Source organism: Acomys russatus, chromosome 6, assembly GCF_903995435.1.
Source record: "Acomys russatus chromosome 6, mAcoRus1.1, whole genome shotgun sequence".
Classification (NCBI taxonomy): Eukaryota; Metazoa; Chordata; class Mammalia; order Rodentia; family Muridae; genus Acomys; species Acomys russatus.
Genome location: NC_067142.1, coordinates 86,509,597 through 86,529,507, shown reverse-complemented (window position 1 = coordinate 86,529,507; position 19,911 = coordinate 86,509,597). Strand labels below are relative to the sequence as shown.

At 49.2% G+C, this 19,911-nt stretch overlaps 1 protein-coding gene and 1 non-coding gene across 2 annotated transcripts in view; one reads left to right on the top strand and one right to left on the bottom strand.

Moving 5' to 3' along the window:
* Window positions 1–19,911, top strand: part of Hhat (hedgehog acyltransferase) — a 228,083-nt gene that overhangs the window by 9,797 nt on the left and 198,375 nt on the right. The window contains exon 3 of the mRNA XM_051148158.1: window positions 8,974–9,087. Coding sequence (XP_051004115.1) covers window positions 8,974–9,087 — 114 coding nt within the window. The remainder of the gene's footprint in view (window positions 1–8,973; window positions 9,088–19,911) is intronic.
* On the bottom strand, window positions 649–764 carry LOC127191243 (U5 spliceosomal RNA). Its single transcript, XR_007830859.1, has one exon. It is a non-coding gene; the product is annotated as a U5 spliceosomal RNA (small nuclear RNA).

Genomic DNA, 19,911 nt, shown 5'->3' with positions numbered 1-19,911 from the left:
GACTTCTCAGTTTGGAGTCCCTCAAAGGGTAATTCACACCTTTTTTGGTAGGGTCCCTCATATGGTCACATCCAATGTCAGAAACAATCTTCAGGGGCTCCTTAAAGTGTATTTACACACATAGGTCCACAGAGGAGCCAGTGTCCTCCGTGGAGGAGGGGCTGGTGCTGGCCAAGGCAGAGTGGGTCTTTCTCTCAGCACCTTCTGTAAAAGTGCCAGCTGTCAGCGTTCTTTTTGAGATTTTATTGATTTGTTTCATGTATGAGTGCACTATCTGCATGGCACCTGCATGCCAGAAGACAGCATCAGTTGTGAGTGCTGGGAATCGAACTCAGGACCTCTGGAAGAGCAGACAAGGATCTTGTCTGCTGAGCCATCTCTTCAGCCCCTTGTCAGAGTTTTAAAACTGATATTCTCTCTTTCCAGGCAGTTGACAAGCTCCTGCTGGAAAGTCAGGTTAAGTGGGAGACCACTGGAAACTGTAAGGGAGAACTGGCCAAGCCACCTTCCATGTGATGACAGAAGCTGCTCTGCCGTAACTACCTCTGCTCTGGGAGCAGAAACAAAGCATCTTCTCACTTAGCAGCACTAGGCCTGTCATGCCAAGGTTAGCAGCACTGGACCATCTTCCTTTAAAACCACAATGTCAGCCTTGCACAAAGCCAGGCCTCAAAAAATTAGTAAAGACTCGTACTTGTTCCTCTCCACGGAAATCTTTAGTAAAAGGCGAAAGATTTATACGATCTGAAGAGAAACCAGAGTATGGGGAGAGAGCCTCAGCTCTGTCCACTAGTAACCGCAGCTCCTGGTTCATCGATGGTGATTTTTCAGTCCCAGGAGCTGCCCACTACCTTGTACAATAAGCAACTCTACAAAGTTCTTTTAGCTGTAAATGTTGAGTGAAATATATAAACATAAATATATTTTAAACTTTAAAGATTATAGTACACGAAAGGAATTATGGGTATGCAAATGAGAAGTATGACTCCTAGGGCTGTGGGAAGCCACAGATACCTGGTTCACGGCACATCACGTGGCCGCCGTTAGGGGGCAGAGCGGAGCTCGGCTGGGTTTATTGGTTCAGTCACAGGAACTTGCTTGCATTCTTTGTTTATGGGGGACTTTATGATATCCGTTTCTTTTCTATGAAACCCAATTATTTTGAAATAATTATGCACCTACAGGAAATTGCAACAATAACAAAGCTTACTGGGGAATTTGCATCACTGTAGTGAACTGTAAAACCAGCAGTCAGATCCGCAGGCCACGCAGCCGGTGTCACGTGATGGTGTAACTGCGGCCCGGGCGGATAGAAGCCACTTTGATTTCTCCCGCTGAGACTGTATCTAACTACATCGCCCAGGCTGAACTCAAACACACAAAGTCACTCTCCAGACCAGGCTGGTCTCAAGGTCACGCTAGTCCTCCTGCCTCAGCCTCCCAAGTCCTGTAATTGCAAGCATGTGCCACCATGTGGGACCACTTTAAACTCCCTTTTGTGAAGGTAGGATGACTTTCTGAGCAGAAGCCAGATTCTCAAAATATAAGCGCCTGAGAGGCGTGGCCCCCAAAGGGCTAGAGGTGCTAATTTTTTTCCATGTTATAGGGACACACAGTGTCTCTTTGGCATTTTGGAGAGCTGTATAAACAATAGCACATTTTCTAAGAGAGTCATGAGTCTGTGTAATTTGGTCTGCAGTCATTCTATTGTGGCTTTTTTGCTTTGTTTGTTGTTGTTGTTTTGAGACTGGATATCATGTAGCCCAGGCTGGCCTCAAATTCACCTTGTAGCTGAGGGTACCCTTCTGATCCTCTTGCCTGTACCGTCACCACCACAGCTCTCTTGAATTACATAATTTGGGTCGTGATTCCCAACTTTCATATTGGTCTCATTTGTGACTTAACAAGTCTGTTCTCCAAATGCCTTAGAGAAAACATGGCCGGTGCTTTCCCTGGTGTGTGTGTGCATGTGTGCTGGAATTTAGTATTTCTTTTTAGACATTTGATTCTGGTATGCTTTCGATATGCCTGGAGGGTGTTGAAAGCTTGGTTCTTACTATATCAATGGGGAAGTGGGGCTGAGTGAGCTTTGGGCCTGGAGAGCTTGGCTCAGCCGCTCAGAGCACCGGCTGCTTTTCTGGATTGAGCCCCAGCACCCACATGGTGGCTCACAGTCATTTACTGCTCCACTTCCGGGCCATCCAACACTCTCTTCTGGCCTCTCAGGCATGCCGACGCATGTGAAAGCAGAGCAGCCGCACACGTTTTTTAGAAAGTGACTGCTCGACGCAGCTCAGAGCTGTGAGAAGGTTCTCGGCTCGGAGGTTACCTAGATGTGTAGGCCATTTTCTTGGTTGCTAATTGTAGAGGAATGTCCTGCCCACTGTGGGCCTGGGCTGTATAAAAACCTAGCTAACTGTGAGCCTGCTTCAGGCTCCTGCCAGGAGCTCCTGCCATGGTTTCTCTTGACGTCAGAATATAACCTGAAATGATCATCCCAACAGCAGAAAACTAGGACAGGGGACAGGGACGCTCTCTGAAGGGCGTAGCTAGGCCTAGGATCTGTCTCTCCGACATGAGTGTTGTCCTGTGGTCTCCCTGGTCACACACACTCCTGCCATCTTACCAGGAGGTTTATGAGAGTCGGTGCCAGGACCTTGAGGCTCCAAGCTAGGTTCTAAATAAATGTCTTTTCTTTATAAAGCACTCAGCCTTAGAGATTTCACCACGGTTACCAATACAGACAGACCCCCTTTCCACCTTCACCAGAAAACAAGTCAGTGACAGACTTGTGAGCAGCAAGGCATTCTGGGAAATGTAGTTTTCCACCTTTTAAGGTGTGGAGTTGTTCTATGGTGGGCTGGAGTGGAGATGGAACTAGCACACAGCACACAGCAGGTATGGCTAGAACCCTCTGCTGCCAGCAAAAAACCCAGCCAACAAAATCACAGTCATCTGCTGCAAATTCTTTCAAGAGACAACTTAAATTTATTTATTTACATGTGTGCGTGTGCATACTTGCACATACATTCCGTGCACAGAGGTCTGAGGACAACTTGCAGGATCTGGTTCTCTCCTGTCTTATGGGCCCCTGTGGATTCATTCAGATCACCAAGATGGGCAAACGCCTTTTCTCACTGAGCCATCTCACCTGATGTTGTCTTTTTGAGACAGGGGCTCCTGTAGCCTAGGAGTGCCTGGAACTCACCATGTAGCTGAGGATGACCTCAGCATTGGGTCTCAGCATTGACTTCTGAAGTGCTGTTACTGTGGGCATTTGCTACTACACCCAGTTCAAAAAACATTTATTTACAAGAAAAACAACAATAACAACAACAACAAAACAAAACCAGTTCCAGCTTTTAGGATCTCTCATAGGTAAAGGGCATAGAACCCTCAAACTCAGGGCAAAAGGTCTAACCTCATCAATAACTCTTAAAAAAAGATTTATTTATGTATTATTTATTTTATTTTAAAATATATTTTATTAATTTATTTATATTACATCTCAGTTGTTATCCCTTCCCTTGTATCCTCCCATTCCTCCCTCCCTCCCGCCTTCCCTCTACTCCCCTCCCCTATGACTGTGACTGAGGGGGACCTCCTCCTCCTGTATATGCTCATAGGGTATCAAGTCTCTTCTTGGTAGCCTGCTGTCCTTCCTCTGAGTGCCACCAGGCCTCCTCATCCAGGGGACGTGGTCAAATATGGGGCACCAGAGATATTATTTATTTATACAGTATTCTGCATACATGTACACCTGCACGCAAGAAGAAGGCACCAGATCTCATTATAGCTGGTTGTGAGCCACCATGTGGTTGCTGGGAATTGAACTCAGGACCTTTGGAAGAGCAGCCAGTGCTCTTAACCTCTGAGCCACCTCTCCAGCCCTCATCGATAGCTCTTGCTGTATGGGTTTTGTCTTATACCATAATGTACAGGTTTCCCCCCAAGACTGAGATTTGGGAAAGTTGTGATTCATCTGAGAGGTTGGGGTTATGATTTTTTTCATAATTAAAAGTTTTTTTTAATTTTAGTTTTTGAGAATTTAATATAGGAGTTTACATTTCTTACAGCTTGCCTCCTTCCTCTCTCCCTCCAACTCCTGTCATGCCTCTCCCACTTCCTCTCAACTTCATGACCCTCGTGTGTGTGTATGAGCATGTGTGTGTGTGTGTGTGTGAATACAGCCTGCTGAGTCCATTTGTGTTGCTTGTATTTATTTGTGTTTAGGGCTGGCCATGTGGGATTTGCTAAAGAAGATGTATTCTTCCTCCCTTAGCAGCCATCACTTCGTGTATGAGTGGAGCCTTGTGGGTTCCCCCATCCATGGCGGGGTGCCAGCTGGTGCTGTCACTGTGCAGGTCTTGTTTAGGTGACTGTGTTCCCCAACTCCCTGTCGTATGTAGATGCTATCTTGTATTGATGTCCTGGCCCTCTGGCTCTTGCCGGGGAGTCTGGGATTACACATGCTTATCCCCATGGGTTCTGGGACATCAAACTCAGGCCATCACACTGAACAACAAGCACTTTCCCCACTGCAGTCTCCTTGGCCCTGAGTTTGTTGTTTTAGTAACAAGGACAAAGTAAAGCATCCTAGTTAACAAAGCATAGGAAGTGCGTGGGACTCAGTTATTAGCTTGTGTGCTGGCCACTTTCCTTGTAGCTCTGACTAAATACCACACAAGAGCACTCAGAATGCTTAGTTAGGGTTCTGTTGCTGTGAAGAGACACCATGATCGTGGCAAGTCTGGTAAAGGACAGCATTAACCGGGCCTGGCTGCACATTTCAGGGGTGCAGTCCATTGTCTGCTGACAGTTCAGGGGTGCAGTCCATTGTCTGCTTATAGTTCAGGGGTGCAGTCATGGCAGGAAGCCTGGCTGCGTGCGGGCAGACATGGTGATGGAGAGTTCTGCCTCTGGATCACCAGGCAGCAGGAGGAAAAAGTGACCCTGGGCCTGGCTTGAGCATATGAAACCTCAAGGCCCACCCCCAGTGACATACTTCCTGCAACAAGGCCACACCTCCTAATAGTGACACTCCCTGTGAGCCTATGGGGGCCATTTTTATTCAAACCACCACAAGGAAGGTGTGTGTGTGTGTGTGTGTGTGTGTGTGTGTGTGTGTGTTTTGCCTCACAGTTTGAGAGTTCGATTCACCATGGCATGGGAAGGTCCTGTGATGACAGTGTGAGGTGGTTGGCCACACTGTATCTGCAGTCTGGATGCTGAGAGGTGAATTCAGGTGCTTAGCTTGCCATCTCCACTTCCTCCCTTTTGAATTCAGCCTGGGGACCAACCCAGTGGAGTGGCCGCATCCACACTCTGGGTGGTTCTTTCCTCCTTGGTTAAGTTGTTCTGGGAACAGCCTCACAGGCAGAGGCAGCAGCCTGTCTCCCGGGTGATTCCAAGCCCAGGAAAGTGATTATGAGGATTGGCCACCCCTGTAGACTAGGCTGGCCTTGAATTTAGCACCCTGCCTCTGCCTTCTGAGTGCTGGGATTAAAGGCGTGCACCACCACGACCAAGCCTTGACCTAAACTGTTTTAAAATTCCTCTTCACAAGTTGGAAGCTTAGCTGGCTGAGGTCACCACTCCCTAAATTATTCCATTTAAAAATCAGGCTTTTTTGTGGGGCAGTGGTGGCACATGCCTTTAATCCCAGCACTTGGGAGGCAGAGGCAGGCGGACGATATGAGTTCAAGGCCAGGCTGGTCTACAAAGTGAGTCTAGGACAGCCAAGGCTACACAGAGAAACCCTGTCTTGAAAAACCAAAACCAAAACCAAACAAACAAAAAAATCAGGTTTTTCTTTAACTTGTTGATGTTCTTGAACATAGGACTTAGCTTCATTCCACTTCTTTGGTGCCTCTTTTCTTCTCAGTCTGTATATTTTGTATTTTTACAGAGTCAGTACTAGGCTATAGTGAGAAATCTTGATTTTTGGTTTCTTTTAAAAACACAGAAATATCATAAGAATATGTTTTTGTTTTAACCCCAGCTGTGGGGGCACGGGGCTGTTTCTCAGCAGCTTACTGTGATCTGCCTCCTGCTCTGGCAGGGGTGTGGTTTTGCTAGCTGCAGATAGTTTCTTCGATTGTGTGAATTTTGGAGTTCTGGGGACTTTTCAGAGGGTATATAAATGCTAGAGCCCCAGTGATGGGTTGTTTGGTGGGTTGGTGGTTGCTGTTGGTCGAAGTTGGTTAAGTAATCACGCACAAAGAAGAAATAAGAAATTGGATATCCTGATGTGACGATCAAACTTGTCCCAAGGACCCCAACACCCTTCATGAGCAGGAAGTAGTGTAAAGTTAACGCCGCCCTTGCTCTGGCCTCTGACTTTATTCAGGGATCTCTTTCCACTCTATCCTCTCTCTCTCTCTCTCTCTCTCTCTCTCTCTCTCTCTCTCTCTCTCTCTCTCTCGTAGTATTAAGGGATTGAAAGGGTTGGGACAAGGATGGAGAAGGGTGGAAGCCTCCACAAAGTGGTAAAAGACCAGCTACACTAGGTTGTTCCGAGGTTTCTCTGCCAGTGCAACTAATGCCAAACTCTTCACTTTAGCCCCAGACTTCATGGACAAGGGCAAAAAATAGCCACACTCTTAGAAAAAAAAAATTATAAGAACAGTCTCTAGGCCACATATTAAAATTCTTTTCCTCTGGAACCTCTCGAGCCAGGCCCCTACAATTCAAATCGCCCCAGCAGCACTGCCCTCCAGTTACTAGGATGGCCGATTGAGGCCCAGTTAAAGCATCGACTGCTTTCCTGATCCAAAGTCCTAAAGTCCGCACTCTGCCAAGAAGCCACCACATGGTCAGGCTGATCACAGCAACACACCAGCCTCTATCCTAGGATTTCTACTGCTGTGAGGAGACACCGCGACCAGGGCAACTCTTATAAAGAAAAGCATTTAATTGGGGCCGGATTACAGCTTCAGAGGTTTAGTCCATTATCATCATGGCCAGAAGCACGGCAGCAGGCAGGCAGACATGGTGCTGGAGAAGGAGCTGAGAGCTCTACATCCAGATTGGCAGGCAGCAGGAAGTGAACCGGCTCGAGCTTCTGAGGCCTCACAGCCTAACCCCACAGTGACACACTTCCTCCAACAAGGCCACACATCTCCCCATAGCACCACTCCCTATGGGCCCAGCATCCAAACACAGGAGTCTATGAGGGCAATTCCTAGTCAAACCACCACAAGGTGTACTTAAACATATTTTTCCTCCACTTCCACTCAGGGTCCAGGGTCCTAAATCCTCTTGCAAAGGCAGGGCGGATGTCCACCCTCAGCAGGCATGGGAAGGCCCCTCCCCTGCCCACACTTTGACCATCACGTGGAGCTCAGGTGCTCCCTGTCCGTGCTACATGTTGTGGGCAGCCAGTCACCTGCAGGTTCGCTCTGTGCTCAGCGGCACTGTTGGGGATCCTCAGAGTGAATGTCCCTGTGTCCACTCACCTGCTCCTGTGGATGCCTCACAGACATGGAACCTGGTACCAGGAACTGCTACGTCAGGAGGGGCCGGACACACACCGTAATTATTCTGTTGTTGAAAGTTGATAGGAAAGTAGTTGATTTCTTTGTCCAGCTACCCTGTTGACTGCAAATAAAGTAAGAATTGGTACAGCTGACCCTATGCCGTTTCACTAGGTATCTAATTTACATCTTTCTTACTAGTGGTCTTGGCACCAGCAGTGGTGTGAATGCACATGGCCTCTGTACGCTCGCATGTTTGAATGCTTGGCCCTCTGCTGCAGGACATTTTGGTCTCAGTGTGGTCCCTGAGATTGTGAACTGTAAAAACCTGTCTTTTGTTTGGTGTGGTTCAGCCCTCACACACACCTTTAATCCAAGAGCTTCCTGTACACAGGATTTAATAAAGTTAACCCTAGGTCAAGAGGCAGAGCAAGAATCCAGCTGACAGGGATTAAAGAGTAGGAGGGACTTGGAGTTGAGGGGTGTTTAAGACAGTGTGGAGAAGGAGAAGGGCTCTTGGGCTTTTAGCCTTTAGGCCTTTGGCTGCTCAGCTCCTTGGTCTTTGGCTTTTTTGGGCTTTGAGCTAGCAAGCCGTTGGCCTTGGGTTTTTTGGCCTTTTCCTCTTGGGCTGTCAGCTGAGCTAGTGAGCCTTTTGGGGCCTTTTCCATACATGAACTGAGAAGGGAGATCAGCTGGGTGCTTCCTCTCTCAGATAGCAGGTTTTTCACCACACCATCAGGCTCCTGAGTCTAGATTGGTAAAATAGAACGATCTGGGATTTTCAATTAAAACAATAGTCTACAGTTGGTGTAATTGTTTGGGAAGGGTTAGGAGGTGTGGCCTTGTTGAAGGAGGCGTGTCTTTGGGAGCCTTTGAAGTTTCCAAAGCCCTTGATCCCCTGTTAGCTCTCTCCCCATGTGCTTGTGAATGAAGATGTGAGCTCTCAGCTACTGCTCAGCCCAAGCCTGCTGCCTGCTGCCACTCTCTGTGCACAATGGTCATGAACTCTAGCCCTCTGAAACTGTAAGTCCCAAAGAAACTCTCTTATTTGTAAGTTTCCTTGACCATGGTGTTTTATCACAGAAACAGAAATGTACCTAGGACTGCACCCGAGCGCACTCATACTGTCTATGTGAAGGGGTTGATGTCCTTCAGCCTCTGTTTTCACCTTTTACCAAACAAGACAATGACACGGGGTTCCATCCTGCAGGATCCATGCCCATGAAGACTCTGAGTTAGAAGGAAAAGTCCATTTAGAGAATATGGCGGGAGGACCTGGCCGAGGGGGGCGGGGAGCAGACAGTTGCCGGGGTTGGGGGGGGGGTTGGGGGTTGGGGGTGGGGAGCAGACGGTTGGAGGTGGGCGGGGAGGTTGGAGTTCCAGGTGGGTAAATGCCATCTGGCAGAGTCTACACTCCCAGTGGCCTTCTTTCCAGGCGTGTTGTCACACGCACACTGCAGCCCCTCTGCTAATACCACCTCTTGCTTTCCTCTCCTAGGACCCGACTGACTTTGAGTGGAACTTCTGGCTGGAATGGGGCAAGCGGAGGCTGGTGTGGCTCTTCCTTGGCCATGCGGCTGTGTCTCAGTTGGCCACGTTGCTCACAAAGAAGGTACCAGTCCACGTGTCTCTGGCTTTTAAGCCTCTTTCTCCACTGGGTTTGGTGAAGAGGCTTGAGCTCTGAATTTGGAGTCAGGGGCATCAGTGGAGCAGCCTGGGGACTGTATTAGCCAAGGTGACACTTTAGGGGTTCATGCCTTCTCATCGCTCCTGTCTTTGACTTCCTCCCAGTTACTTTCTAAGACCACTGGATACAAAGGTTTCAGAGAGAGTGAACTAACCCCAGCTGGCACTCACTAAGCACCTGCCCGATTTAACACTCTAGAAAAGACTTGCTTGCGTGGAGGAATATGTGTGGCCTTACTCCATTCGGGAGGGAGTGGAAGATATTATTGTTAGATGGCCCAGAGGTTAAGAGCACTGGCTGCTCGTCCAAAGGTCTTGAGTTCAATTCCCAGCAACCACATGGTGTCTCACAGCCATCTGTAATGAGATCTGATGCCTTTTCAGTCATGTAGCTATACATGAAAATAGATTGCTCATCAAGACAGTCTCTTTCTCTTTTAATGATTTCTTCTTGTACCTCAGTGGTCACTTGTCTTCTGAGGTGGCAAAACTAAGATGTGAGATTGTCTTAGACTTGGATATGTTAGAAAGTTTCACGAACTTCTGAGTAGACTGGATGATAAGTGATACACTGGAACTCCGCTCTTGTTCCCAAGGAGGTGAGGAGTGAGTGGTGAGTGAGTGAGTGGTGAGTGAGTGAGTGGTGAGTGAGTGAGGAGTGAGTGAGGAGTGAGTGAGTGAGGGGTGAGTGAGGGGTGAGTGAGGAGTGAGTGAGGAGTGAGTGAGTGAGGGGTGAGTGAGGGGTGAGTGAGGAGTGAGTGAGGAGTGAGTGAGTGAGGGGTGAGTGAGGGGTGAGTGAGGGGTGAGGTGAGGGGGGAGTGATGAGTGAGTGAGTGAGGAGTGAGTGAGGAGTGAGTGAGTGAGTGAGTGAGTGAGTGAGGAGTGAGTGAGTGAGTGAGGAGTGAGTGAGGAGTGAGTGAGCAGTGAGTGAGGAGTGAGTGAGTGAGTGAGTGAGTGGTGAGGGAGTGAGTGAGGGGTGAGTGAGTGGTGAGTGAGTGAGTGAGTGGTGAGTGAGTGAGGAGTGAGTGAGTGAGGGGGGAGCATGAGTGAGGAGTGAGTGCGTGAGTGAGTGAGTGGTGAGGGAGTGAGTGAGGGTGAGTGAGTGGTGGTGAGTGCGTGAGTGCGTGGTGAGTGAGTGCGGAGTGAGTGCGTGGAGGAGTGCGTGAGTGCGGCGTGGTGAGGAGTGAGTGCGTGCGGTGAGTGGGGTGCGGCGTGCGTGCGGAGCGGGGGCGTGCGTGCGTGAGTGGCGTGCGGGAGGGCGGCGTGCGTGAGTGAGTGCGTGCGTGGTGAGTGAGGAGTGAGTGCCCCTGCCTCAGTGTTCCGTGCTGTTTGCCATTAGTCCTCAGTTACACATTCCTCAAATTCCTGATTATCTTTTCAATATTTCTAGCAATTCATCATTAATAATTTTTTGGAGGAAGGTTGGAGAGCTGGTTCAGCAGTTAAGAGCACAGCTCTTCCAGAGGACCTGGGTTCAATTCCCAGCACCCACATGGCAGCTTACAACTGTCTGCAACTCCATTCTCAGGGGATCAGAGGCCCTTGTCTGGCCTCTTTGGGCACCAGGTATAAGTGGCGTGCACAGACATAATATGCAGGCAAAACACTTATCCATGTAAAATAAATTAATTAAAAAACCCAAGCTGAATTAAATTAGAATATTTTTATGTATATGTGTTTTGGCTGCCTGTATGTGTGTGTACCATGTACCATGTGCATCTGGCATAAGTGGACACAGAAGAGGGCATCACATGCCCTGTAGCTGCAGTTACAGACAGCTATGAGCTGTAATGTGGGTGCTAGGAGCTGAACATGTGTCCTCTGCAAGAGCAGCCAGTGCTAAGCCATGTCGCCAGCCCCAAAGTTTAACACTTTGCTTCTAACATAAGGCTCCATTACCCATAAGTAAATGACTTTTACCATCACTAACCTTGGTGGGGGGTGGTCTACCTTCATTAATAATTAAGCAAATGCATCTTAAAGACTGCCACAAGCTATCAATTCCTACTTTCCAGTTTGGCAAAAAATAAATGAGAATTCCCTGAAGAAACTGAGCACTGGCTACTCAGGATCATCTGGGAGGGAGGGCACGTGTGTGGCTGAGTCCTGTGTGGTATATCTCTGTCAAAACCAGAGGCACGCCAGAGTCCTGACCTGCTCTCTGGAGCCGAAGAGCCAGATCAACCCAGTGTCCATCATGGTGACACAGACCATGAGAACCACCTCATGAAACAGAACGGAGTATAGCCGCTGTTGTCAACACCGGGGGACTTGTGGCTCATGATGGTGAACTAGTAAGAAAAGTCGCAGAGAAATCTACCAGCGGTGATTCTGTGCACTCAGAGGTGTGGGCCTGCGCGGCGCGTTGGTGCGCAGAGCAAACTGAGGCAGCTGCTGTGGTCTGCGCGCAGCTCGACTGTGGACCCCTGGGTTCCTGTGTTGGACGTTGGTCCCCACTGTGGGAATCAGTTTACTTGAAGCTTTTATTTCAGGCTTCTCTTCTGAGGCAGCTGCTGTGGACCTTGGGCGTCCACTGGGCTTGTTTCCAGGAACCCTAAAATATGTCAGACTTCACAGATGCCCGAATCTCTCTCTCTCTCCCTCTCTCCCTCTCTTTCTCTCTCTCTCCCTCTCTTTCCCTTCCTCTCTCTCTCTCTCTCTCTCCCTCTCTTTCTCTCTCTCCCTTCCTCTCTCTCTCTCTCTCCCCCTCCCTCTCTTTCTCTCTCTCTCCCTCCCCCCTCTGTCTTTGTCTTTCTCCCTGCTCTCCACTTTTTCTTTTTCCTCTCTCCTCTCTCTCCCTGCCCCCTCTCTTCCACTTCTCTCTCTTCCTCCTCTCTCCTCTTTCCGTGTGTGTCTGTATGTCTCTCTCTGTCTGTTTCTCTGTCTCTCTGTATGTGTGTGGTGTGCATGTCCTATGGTATAACTGGAGAGGAGAGGACAACTTGCTGCAGTCACTTCTCTTTCCGTGATGTGTGACTCGGCAGTCAAAGCCAGGCTGTCAGGCTTGGCATCAGGCACCTTCTTGCAGGGAGAGCTCTCTTGACCCCAAGTCCCCGATGTAAAGTGGCATAGCATTTGCGTATAACCCGCACAACCCTCCATACTTCCTGCTTATAATTCCTAATACTATATAGACGCTGCATAGCTGTGATACTGTGCTGTTTAGGGAACAACAGCAAGGAAAAAGGTATGCACTTTACCCTTACATCCTTCTAGCCAAGGCCAGTTGAACCCACGGTAGGTGCAGAGCTTGCACTTGGAATGGTTCAGAGCTAAGTGCCACCAAGTTACTTCTTGCCTCTGAGCCTGTATTTCCAGATCTTCAGTGGGGGTGTCAGTAGCTTCTGGGGACTGTAGGGACAGGCTGCAAAACTGTGCTTTCTCAGGTGCTGTTTGCAGGTGATTGGAGGACTTGGTGGCCTCTGGTATTTGCTCCTGGGAGTTTCCTATGTGGTATTTAAAAAGGAGTGATGCAGGCTGGGAGGCAGCTCAGTGGCCCCTGTGCCTAAGGTACGCAGCCCTAGGAGGGGCCGAGTGGGCTCCATGGTCCTGGGGCAGACGCAGGGCCTGTGGCTGTAAGCTGCTGCACTTACAGGCTGTTCTGGGCATAGGACTGAGAGCTAGACTGCTTTCCTTGCGGGGCGAGGGGGTGGCCCAGCTGACCGGGAAGTCAAAAGTGATCACCGAGCTGCGCCTGGCACTATGGTGGTGGCTACCACCCTGTTTGCAGCAAGCACACAGGGCAAGTGGTGGCCCGGGTGTGCTGGCCGTCCTAGAGTCGGAGGCCTCCCAGGGGGTGGCTTTGCAGTTCTGGCCTGGGAAGTAGGGCTCCCTTGTCCAGCTGCCTGTGTGGTGCTGTCAGGCCTGGCTGGACAGGCAGGCTCATCCCAGGCTGAGCAGAAAACATTTTTACCCCATGCTGGAGAGAGGGAGGGCTTTGGGTTTTTCTTGGAAGGCAGCAGAGTGAGAGCTGAGTCAGACCCTGTGTCTCACCCGGGTGTGTCCACAGGCTGCACTGTGAGGCAGCTGGCAGGGGGATCTGTGTGTAGCTGGGCCACAGTGCTTCTTTGTGAGCGTCGGCTTGGCCTTTCTGCGAGTCTGGACCGCAAACCTTGCCCTCATTTGTTCCAGCCTCTCACCACCTGGGCAAAGTGTTCTTCTTGGCCTTCCTGGCGGGGTTGTTTTTGGGGCTTTTTCAGGGTGGAAGATTTGGGCTGCAGCTGTGTCTACTTTGCTCTCCTTTGGGGCATCAAGAAGCCAGGGCAGTGCAGCTGGGGGCAGGGTCAGCTGGCTTCTGGTCACAGCCTCCTGAACAATGCTTCTGCCTCCCTCCAGGATGGATCTTTTCCTTTGCAGGCCTCCACCTCCCAGTGAAGGCCAGGCTACTTGCCGAGCTACTTCCCCCCTCTCTTCTCCCCTTCCTTCACTCCCTCCTCTCCCTCCCTTCCCCCTTCCTCCGGTCATGTAAAGTTATAAAGTAATAAAGCTTTCTCCTGAGCTACTTGGCTGAGATTAAATGCTTTTCCTCTAGGTCAGGCCTTCTCTGGGTTTCTGCCCGGCTCTGTGAGGAGCCTGAGGGAGGCTGAGTAATGGCTGAGCTCTGGCTGTGGGTCTGTTATGATTGGACTTTGTGGGGGCAGGCCACAGTTGCCTCTGTTCTCTCATGCCTCTGTGGCTTTCCTCCCCTCGAGACACCGTGTTCTCTGCCCTCAGAACTGAAATGACCCTGTGGAGCTTTGAGAAGGCTGGCCGGGTGTGCGCTCGGTGCTTTTCTTGCTGTGGTCTGGCTGGAGAATGTCGTGGTTAGCCTTGGTCTCACGGCTCAGGTCCTCACCGCAGGATATGCACAGAGCTGAGCAGCCTGGTCCTCTGGAGTGGGTGAGCAGCCTCTCCCTGAGGACTGTCCGATCCACATGTGAATAGAACCGTGTGCACTGATGTTTCTCCTGCAACCTCCTTCACCCCCTCCATTAGTGCCCATGTAATGAGATGAAGTTCCCTGGGTTAGGCCCACTGACCTTTCCTCCCAGGAAGGTCTGGCTGTGGTACAGCTGTCTGGACGGGGTACACAGCTTTTCCTTCTTGGGGAGATGCCATCTATGTATATGTGTTTTCCTTATGTACTCTATATTTCTATTTATTTGTTTCATTACCCACTGCAATTGATGAGGAAAAACATAACACACCAGGACACACGTGAGAATACGTGAGAGGCAGACCTTTCTCGTCATTGAGGGCTTTCTTGGCGGATGTCATCCGCACTGTCGCTCGTGGGAGTGCTGACCCAAGCTTTGGACTCCCACTCTTCGATGCAGACCTGAGCTACCAAGGGCATCTGAGACACACCCGATTCCCACTTGGTACTCCCAGCACAGGGTGAGCTGAGGCAGACACAGAGGTGGTGTGAGCTGCTGCCAGGGTGGTTTTGTTTGTTTGTTTGTTTGTTTAAGGATCAGCCTTTCCATTTCTTTTTTTAAAAATATTTTATTAATTTATTTATATTACATCTCAAATGTTATCCCATCCCTTGTATCCTCCCATTCCTCCTTCCCTCCCTCCCGCTTTCCCCCTATTCCTCTCCCCTATGTCTGGGACTGAGGGGGACCTCCTCCCCCTGTATATGCTCATAGGGTATCAGGTCTCTTCTTGGTAGCCTGCTGTCCTTCCTGAGTGCCACCAGGCCTCCCCATATTTGGCCAGGGTGTTTTTCAAGGCTTCTGACCCTCGTGAAGGAGGCTTGAAGAACACAGAGTTCAAAAGAAGGGGGTGAGAGGGTTTGTCGCCAGCACGCTGACCCACTGACCGTAGCCTGGGGGTAGCTCTGATGGCTTCCTGTCACACTCATTGTGCTAGGGGTGGCAGCAGCACTTTCTGTTAGAGGCGCCCTCTCCTAGGCGGAGCAGGCAGTGTGAGTGGAAGCAGGTGGCAGGTCATGAACCGTGAAGTGACACCTTTGTCTGTACTGGCAGGGAAGACATCTTTTCTCAGGTGTAAGGCAGCTCCGCCTGAGACTTGGAAGGTGGGAGATTTTCTCATCAGTGGCTCAAAAGCCCAACATTCTGATGCTGATTTTGTCTTCGGTGTGGTTAAATCTGAACACTTGGGAAGCTTATCCACCCACTCATCTATACAGTACTGTATCCATCCTCCATCCACCCCCCGCCTGTCTATACATCGCTCTACCCACCCTGTCCATTTGTTCACCTACACCCACCATCCACCCGCTCACTCATCTGTCTCCCGACGCTGTCTATCCAGCCATCTCCCCATCTCCACCCATCTGCCACCCATCACTCTACCACCCTATCTACCATACCCACCCTCCGCTCACCCATCCGTTCTACCCACCCATGGACCGCTGTGCACCGGTCCATGCATCTGCCCATCCACATACCCCTTCTCCATCCATTTTTACTCACCCACACACTACCTAACCACCCCAATTTATTTATTGACCCATCTATTTCTGCTCATGCACCCACATATCTACTCACCCACTCCCACCCATCCACCCACCCACTCATTATCAATCCTTCTACCCTCCACCCATTGACCCACTCACCAATAGCTACCCACGCACACATCTGTTCTTCCTTTCCTTTCCCCCACTCAACCATTTATTCTGCCATTTAGTATTTGTTTGAGCTGAGTATCAGGCTGGATTCTGGTTTTGCATTTATGTAATATGAAGAAGAAAGAATTTTAGCTTACTCAGGAAGACGACCAGGTGGACAACGGGCCACATTCCATTCAGTGCCAGGTTGCGGTGGGGTGTGGCATGGTGTCCGATGGCCTCCATTTGCTGTGTGTGCGCTGCATCCCATCAGAGAGGCCATGGAGTTCTCAGCTCTGGCTTTACTCCTGCTGCAAAGAAAGTCATGCTTTTTTGGTAATGTCTTGGACTTTTGAAATTTTCTCTGTTTTAATTCTTATCTTCTATAAAAAAGCTGAAAGCCTGGAACCCACAGAGCTAGGTGGGGTCATCGTGTGCCTCCACAGAGTTCTCTCAGACCATCCAACCAAGTGTCATATTGCTCAGTCTTTTCTCGCCATCGCTAGAGCATTGTAAGCTCACATTGTATCACAGCGAGCCAGCGCTGTGTACTTTCCAGAAAGGTTCTGCTGAGACGTGGGGCGCCACAGATGCTTGTGGGGCTGTGCAATGTTGGGCTCACTCACGCAGCCCTGCTGGTGATGAACGATGGCAAACCAGAAGGCAGTTTATGGGGCTATGTACCTGGCATGCCACCAGCTGGTGTCTGCTCAGGCACGCGTTCCTTCCTGGGAATGCCAAGACCCTGTGCAGACATGAGGCTACCAGTTCTATCTGAAGTAGCCCTGCCTTGCGGACATCTGAGATGCCCTTCAACTGGCATGTGGCTATGCAGGCCATGGCTCTCCACACCATGGACAACTGCAGCAACCACTGAGAAAGGGTGGCGGACACAGTGGCCTCGATGCATCTGTGTGATTTCTTTGAAATGACAGAATTTTGGGAATGGAGAGCAGATTACTGGGTGGGAGATGGGGTGAGAAGGGGACATGAAGGAATGTGTGTGGATCCCAAGACTGTGCTGCGTGTTTGTGGACACTGGTCTTCACGTGTGGTAGAATTGGGTAGGACGTAGGGACGGAAGCGGGAAATCAGTAATGTTGGATGGTTGCAGTTGTGTCTGCGTCCTGGCTGTGACAGTAGTCTGTGGTGTTTTCTGAAGGTCTTTCAGGGGAAACTGAATGAAACACACCTCAGAAGGCATCTGTGTTATTTCTTGAGAGTACATGAACCTACAACTATCCCAGTGAAAGCCTCAATGACAAAAAGGACATTGTGTGCCTGTAAGTGAACGCATGCATGAGGCACGTGAGCTTGACTCTCAGAACCCACAGAAAGAAGACAAAATGATGACTGTGGTGGATGAAGGAGACAGGGGCATTCCTGGGACTCACGGGCTGGTCAGCCTCGCCTACTTGGCAAGCTGGAGGCCAGTGAGAGGCCCTGTCTCAAAAATAAGTGTGGGCCAGTGAAATGTCTCGTCGGATAAAGATGCTTTCCTCCAAGTCTGAAGACATGAGTTCAATCCCTGCCATCTACATGGTGGGAGGGGAGGACCAACTCTCACAAGTCACCTCTGACTTCTACAGAAGTGTCCTGGCATGAACACACCTGACCCCCCCCCCAATAATAATAAATAACATAAAATAATAAAAACACCAAGGAAGATGGCACCTAAGGAATGACACATCCAAAATTAGCTTCTGGTTTCCAAACACAATGCACACATATGCGTGTATATGCACAAATGTATACACACATATATATACACACAAAAGGAAAAACCTACAAAATTGTATGTAGGGGAATGTTAATTTGGAACACGGTTGTTCTGGCAAGAGATCCCATTTAAAGATCTTCTAGGTCTGTGTGACCTGGCTGTAATACAAACATGCCTTTAACCCAGGACACAGAGACAAACAGATCTGGGTTCAAGGCCAGCCTGGTATAGATCAAGTATCAGGTAAAGAAAAGCTTAGATCCAGGCGTGGTGGTGCATGACTTTAACTCCAAGGAAAGGTAAAGTTAGTTTGTAGAAGGAAGCACCCATGTTTGAAAGTGATGTCTAATTGAGTGGCAGAAAAGGTAAGGAATCAGATTTAACAGATATGCTCAGCTCTCACTAGAAGAGAGAGAAAAGGGAAGCTACTTAAGAGGCAGTTTTACCAGGACAGTAATAGAGAGATGAGTTGCAGAGAGAGAACTCAGGCGAAGATGGAATGATCCAGAAAATGAGAAGCCAGATTAGAGTAGGTTGTTGAGTTAGTTTGAGGCCAAGCAGAGCAATTCTGGGCCAAGAGAGAAGCCAGATTAAATAAGTCAGCTGGGAGAGGAGTTTGAGCCAGAACAGCTGAGTTGAACCAGCCAGCCCAGAGCTCAGCAAGAATAAGTAAGGGTGAGCTCATTAAGCAGTAAGTCTCAGAGGCTGAGAACATTCTAGGCCTAGGTTTGATTGTATAGAGGCTAGAAGCTTCCAGAACTAGACCTAGGTTAGCAGAAGGAAGCAGTTAGCCTGCCAGACAACAATTGAGACAGGAGAATAAAATTACTTTTACAATTGTATTTGCTTTAAATGTAAAGTTCGAAATTAGAAACTTCATAGCTCACTATTGAGGTTGATTTTCTCACTTTGCTGAGTTGGTAAGTAGGTGGGCTGCAGAGGCCCAGGTATGGATGTGTGTGTGTGCGCGCGCGCATATGTTTGTGGTCGATGAAACCTGGTTGTGGGGTAATGGAAGCCTAGGAGGGGTTTGGGTTTTTATGCCTTCTTTCCTAGAGAATAGTAATTCCCAGTCATAGTTTCTCTCTTAAATGAACTGCGCCATTTTGACTTCTAGATGTGTGTGCTGTATAGTTTTATGTCAACTTGACACAGGCTCGAGTCATCTGCGTGGAAGGACCTCAATTAAGAAAAGCTGGGCGTGGTGGCCCATGCCTTTAATTCCAGCACTCAAGGCAGAGGCAGGTGACTGGCTGTGAGTTCCACGCCAGCCTGGTCTACAAAGCGAGTCCTGGACGGCCAAGATAACAGAGAGAAGCCCTCTCTCGAAAAACAAAACAAAACAAAACAACAACAACAACAACAAAAAACCCAAAGAACCAGCCGCAGGCAAGCCTGTAGGGCATTTCCTCAATTAGTGTTTGATGAGGGAGGACCCAGCCTGGTGTGGGCGGGGCCATCCCTGGGCTGGTGGTCCCTGCTTCTGTAACGAAGCAGGCTGAACAAGCCCTGAGGAGCAAGCCAGTGAGCAGCACCCTCCACGGCCTCTGCCTCAGCTCCTGATCCAGGATCCTGTTTGAGTTCCTGCTCTGGAGTGGTATGGCTGGGTCCTGAGATAACACTATTCCTGGTTTTCTGAGAAAGCTCCAGATTGCTTTCCAAAGTGGTTGTACAAGTTTGCACTCCCACCAGCAGTGGAGGAGTGTTCCCCTTTCTCCACATCCTCGCCAGCACATGCTGTCACTTGAGTTTTTCATCTTAGCCATTCGGAAGGTGTAAGATGGAATCTCAGAATCGTTTTGATTTGTATTTCCCTAATAACTAAGGACACTGAACATTTCTTTAAGTGTTTCTTGGCCTTTAGATATTCCTCTGTTGGGAATTCTCTTTTTAGCTTGTCTCCATTTTTCAGTTGGATAATTTGGTTTGGTGGTGTTTAATTTCTAGAGTTGTTTATGTATTTTGGATATTAGCCCTTTGTCGGATATAGGGTTGGTGAAGATCTTTTCCCAGTCTGTTGGCTGTTGGTTTGTTCTTTTGGCAATGTCCTTTGCCTTACAGAAAGAAGCTTTTCGGTTTCATGAGGTCCCATTTATTAATTGTTGATCTTAGATTCTGAGCTGTTGGTGTTCTGTTCAGGAAGTTGTCTACTGTGCCCATGAGTTCAAGGCTTTTCTCTGATTCCCTTCAATGATGAACAGGGATATGGTGGGACAATCCAAATAAACGGTTTTGGGGTGTTTTTTTTCCTCCAAATTGTTTTGGTCATGGCGTTTCATCACAGCAAGAGAAAGCCTACCTGAGGCAGTGGTCTTTAACTGCCTGAGTGTGGGTGCTGGAGAGACAGCTCAGTGTTAAGAGTGCTTACTGCTCTTGTTGACAACCTGGGTTCCATTTTCAGCACCCACAACCATCTGCGACTCCATTTCCAGGGGATCCAACAGTGTCTTCAGGCACCAGGCATGTTCATGGCTCAC